At 35.1% G+C, this 4,902-nt stretch overlaps 1 protein-coding gene across 5 annotated transcripts in view; it reads right to left on the reverse strand.

Annotated features, from left to right (window-relative positions):
- LOC132098957 (bridge-like lipid transfer protein family member 3B) overlaps window positions 1–3,100 on the reverse strand; it is a 31,111-nt gene extending 28,011 nt beyond the window's left edge. For all 5 annotated transcript variants that reach the window (XM_059505283.1, XM_059505286.1, XM_059505284.1 and 2 more), the window contains exon 1: window positions 2,879–3,100. In XM_059505283.1, coding sequence (XP_059361266.1) covers window positions 2,879–2,922 — 44 coding nt within the window. In that variant the 5' untranslated portion in view covers window positions 2,923–3,100. The remainder of the gene's footprint in view (window positions 1–2,878) is intronic.
- Between the last annotated feature and the right edge of the window lie 1,802 nt (window positions 3,101–4,902).

The following is a 4,902-nucleotide window of genomic DNA, read 5'->3' on the forward strand; positions in this document are numbered from 1 at the left end:
TCCACATTGCACAAGGTGCAAACAACCTTAAGCCTGTTTCACACATAGGATACTCCGTCTGCAGTGCGTATGCGTTTCGTATTTTTTTTACGCACCCATGTTAACGGATTCCAGCATTCACGCGGTTGCGGTCCGTAAGTGCATTCCAGGAGCGTTGCGTGAAAGCACAATGAGTATGAGTCCGTGCTGCTTCAGCACCACATACGAAATGCACACGAACTGCATACACACTGCCGACAGATTATGTGTGAAACAGGCGTGCGTCTTGTTGAGGTTTCCATTGGGCTTCTTAAAAAAAAAATTCCCTGAAGCAAACCCAGCGGCTTCAGCTGCATCCATGTTAGCACGTCACGTTTGATGCATAGACTGTATTAAAACATGGACGTAGTGTCCGTGACGTCACCCGTAGTCTCCTGAAGTGTGTTTTTGAAGCCTAAAGTGTGTAGAGCGGTCCGTCGCCATCTTGGCAGCGCGTCACCGCGCGACTCTCCCAGGCAATCAAAAATGGGCAAAAAGGCGGGAGCTAGTTGCTGTAGCCACACCCACCTAGCACGACGGCAGTGTCAGCAGCGGCAATCCACCTGTCACTCAAGTGGCTACGCCCTTAATTATGCAGAACTTTAAGTCTTAATATAATTTAAACAGATGAGTTATAAAAAAATTCACCCCCCTCACAGTTGTCATGAAGGGCAAAATTAGCTATTTAGACCAAAATCATTTTTTGAACCAGGCTGTAAACATGTTTTTTCCTGCTGTAAAGTTGGCATTTTAACATGGGGAATCTATGGAACTGACTCCCTTTTGCAGCCAGCCTCAAGCGGCCAGTCGATGAATTGGAGTTTTAGTCACTTCCTTATTGGCCTCACGAGAGAGAGCGGGAGGTTGGTGCTCGGTTTGATGTGGTAATTTCACAGTAGGCATACACACAGGTTTAAAGACTCGTTCTGCCCCCCGCCCCCTATCTGCCCCCTATACATCCACGCTTAAATATCAAGGTGAAAGGCATCATAGCTCGCGTAGTATAGACCCAGCCTCCAACCCAACTTTGAGAATAGATTAAAGGCGATTTTTTTTCATTAACATTGACATTAGTGCTGTCAATCGATTAAAAACTTTAACTAGATTAATCACTAGATAAATCTAGTTAAAAGAAATGTTTTTATACGTTTTTAATATATTTTTTAATGTTATAATCTCACAGTTAAATTTAAATACTTGTTTAAATGACATCTTTTTATGAATGAAGGCCAGTATTACTGATATTAATACAGCTACTGATTTTTTTCTTTTTACATTTATTATTAGGCTTCAAAAATATAACAGTTTTTAATTTAAGTAAACTTAAAACAATGCTAACATAAACCCATAATAAATGTCATGTTTACTCCTGCCCTTCCTGTCTTAACAGTTAGGAAATATACAGAAATTTAATAAAGTTATCAAAGTTATATGCAGTCTGCACTGCATAAACTATAAATTAAATAGTTAATCCTTATTAAAGCTACAAAAGTTATTTAGTCAAGAGCAGCGAGTCATTTTCTCTGTTCCCTTTGTTCTTTAACTTTACTGACAGGAAGCTTTATTGGCTGCTGTCCCTTTAAGAGCAGACAGACACGCGGATCTCACCGTTTATATACTGTCTATGGATCTCGCCTCATTCTCTCACAACTCTTTTTGTACATTTTAGACTTTATATAAATCATTTAAGATTGCTCTTATGAGGATAATCGACAAAACTGGCACTTTGGGATGTTTATTGTTAGTTCAAGCGCTTAAGAGAACTGGATTCTGGCGCCCTGTCTATGCATTGTGTGTGTGTGTGTGTGTGTGTGTGTGTGTGTACGTGTGTATGTGTCACATAAGGGCATTCACAGACAGCGCATTCTCTTTTGTCTTGCCGCGCTTGAAATGTTTAAAAGCATTTAAATGAATAAGAGCGTGATCATATATTGTAAAGCTAGCCAACGGATGGCAGAAAATACGGATGCTGCGTTAATTGCGTTAAATATTTTGACACGTTAAACCAGACAAAAATTAATCGCATGCGTTAACGCGTTAGGGCGGTTTCTACGCATCGTTTGCTGATTGGATTTTGAGATGGAGGCGGATTAATGTGGGCTTGCAGGGGTGATGTTTAATGATTGGAGAAGTCCGGCATACGTCACCAGAGAGTAGTCTGATGTTTTCATCCAGGTGATCTTGTTATGACATTTTAATTTTAAAATTATGTCATCCAAATGTTTTTTAATTAAGTGCATGCATGGATGAATACTTTACAATAAGGTCTAAAACATGTATTTTTTTTTACAATCTATCAACATAGAATTCTCAAATTTAGACTCTTAACTCCTGCATTTATGTCCCATAATTGTAAATATTTTTATCAATTCTTGTTTTACATGGCATTCCACTACACTATTTCATGATTAACTGACCTTAAATGTAAGCCAGTTACACCACAGGGCTAGAAATGGGGTTAGGCAATCATGCAATGTCATGAATCTACTTAGACCTTACCAAGGATCTAACCGGTCAGAATGGGATGAGGAGTGGTTTTCAAAGCAGGGGGAATCTAAAAAAAGATTCCAAACCTACAGCACGCTTTCCATCACACTGACCCACAATAAACAACATTAAGATGAGAACAGGCAGACTGGTTTGGCTGGAGACATGACACCCAAAGCGTGTTGTGACATCAATCTAGTGAAACAGCATTTAGTCTGGCAAGCTGTCAAACCCCAGTTATGACTCTTCAGCATGTGTCATCCAACACAGCCACATCAGCACTCATCTCAGCCTTGAAAGCACGATTCATGTTAATCTAGCATCGACATGTATGTTAAACCTGTAGAAGTGTCAGTAAGGGATCAGCTCTGACCTGGAGAGATGTTTCAGGATCTGTTTCTTGATTAATCCAGCCATGGCCGGTTTCTCATCAATCACTTATCCGAGGACAGGCGGTAGATTTTGGGAGCTGTACATTTTAGATTTTCTCCGGTCAACCGGAGCGTTTTCTTCTGAATAATGAAGTGTCGTAAAGGGCGAATATACGCAGAGGCATCTGTCGCTACCGCTTCACCGTCGGGTCCATGTTGAATGCGCACTGTGACGCGTTGGTGGACAAACGCGCATGCGCAGAAGCACCCCATGAAAATGAGGCTCGCCCAAATCCGTTCAGCCAATAGGAATCTGACTTGAAGTTTACGTCACACCATGTCTAATCAGTTGTTATAGAAATAATATACATAAAAAAAGACATAATATACATGGTAGTTTTAGCATGGGATTTAATTTATACACATAACTTTATCCCTCATAAATTCTATAAAATGTCAAATAAAATTTCTTACTAATAAATTAAAAAGAAGTGTCTTTTAAATTCATAAATAAATTTTACCCTGTTAAATATCTTATGACCAAATTTAAAACTATAAGGTGCTAATTTTTCCAAGTTCGCACAGAAACTGTCTTTCATTTATTTTGGTCATGTTCTTATACTGAACAACTTTGAACAAATATTGACACATTTATTAAAGAGAGTATCCAGCATCATTAAACTTTGGACATTATTTCCGGATACTTTGATTATGATCCTTCAAAAAAATAAAATTAAAAATAAATAAATAAATAAATATTAATAATAATAATAATAATAATAATAAAGCTTCTTTTGTTAGAAATCTAATTTATTTCCTTAGCAAATCTTATATACATAAATAAAATTTCACTAACAACAAACCAGTTTTTCTTGTCTTTTTGAAATGTATATTAATACTATTTCATCCTCAGTATCTTACCCTCATGATCGGTCTCTCTCTCTCTCTCATATTTCTTATTTCTTCATTGTTATATTTCTTACCAATCAACATTATTATTGTTTGTTTTCTCTCTCTCTCTCTCTCTCTCTCTCTCTCTCTCTTCTCAATTTCTTTTTATGTGTTCTGGTGCCATCAATACATGTTGATATATTTTTTCTAATTTATACAAGATGTCACCTCTGTTACATTTATAAGCATAATAAAAGATAAAAATAAATATTTGTAATTAAATGTATGTATATATATATATATATATATATATATATATATATATATATATATACCTTTTGATTAAAAATATTTATTTTATTTTATATTGCTTATTAATGATGTACATTATATTTATAAAATTATCAATAAAATCAAATATAACTTATTAAATACAAATAAATATTATTATTATTATGGAATGTTCTTTGCAAAATTGTTATTTGTTTATTTGTTATTTGAGATACTGTATGTTACTGGATATGTTTCATATTACTGTAACAAACATAATTTTAGCCATTTTTATGGTTTGAAACAGAAAACAACAAAAAGGCATGTAAAACATACAGTTTCTTTAATTTCTTATATTATTTTTTGTTCAGTTTTATTTTTATATAGATTAGAAATTGAACAAACACGGATAAAATTATAAATAAAAAAATAAAACAATTATTTTTCATCAGTTTATTATTGAATGAAAATGCCATATTCACAATGTGGCAAATAGTAAACCTTACATCCGTCGATATATCAGAAGTGATACATTAGATAAAAAAAGAAATAAAAGATAAAGAAAGAAAAAAGCAAAACACACCATAAAAAAATATGATACAAAAAGTATACTTTTTCTAAATTCTTTCACTTATTTCCTTTAACGTTAAAAAAATATACTGGCAATTTCACCCATATGGCTTTGGTTGGTTATATCGTTCTGAATGACATCTTTACAATCCTAAAAAAGGCCTTAATGTCTCTAACTGTTCCCAAAATCATTTAATGCAGTGGTTCCCAATCCTGGTCCTCTTGGACCCCACCCCACCCCAACCCCCTTACTCCCCCAACACTGCACATTTTAGATTTCTCCCTATTCATTATA

Source organism: Carassius carassius, chromosome 22, assembly GCF_963082965.1.
Source record: "Carassius carassius chromosome 22, fCarCar2.1, whole genome shotgun sequence".
Classification (NCBI taxonomy): domain Eukaryota; kingdom Metazoa; phylum Chordata; class Actinopteri; order Cypriniformes; family Cyprinidae; genus Carassius; species Carassius carassius.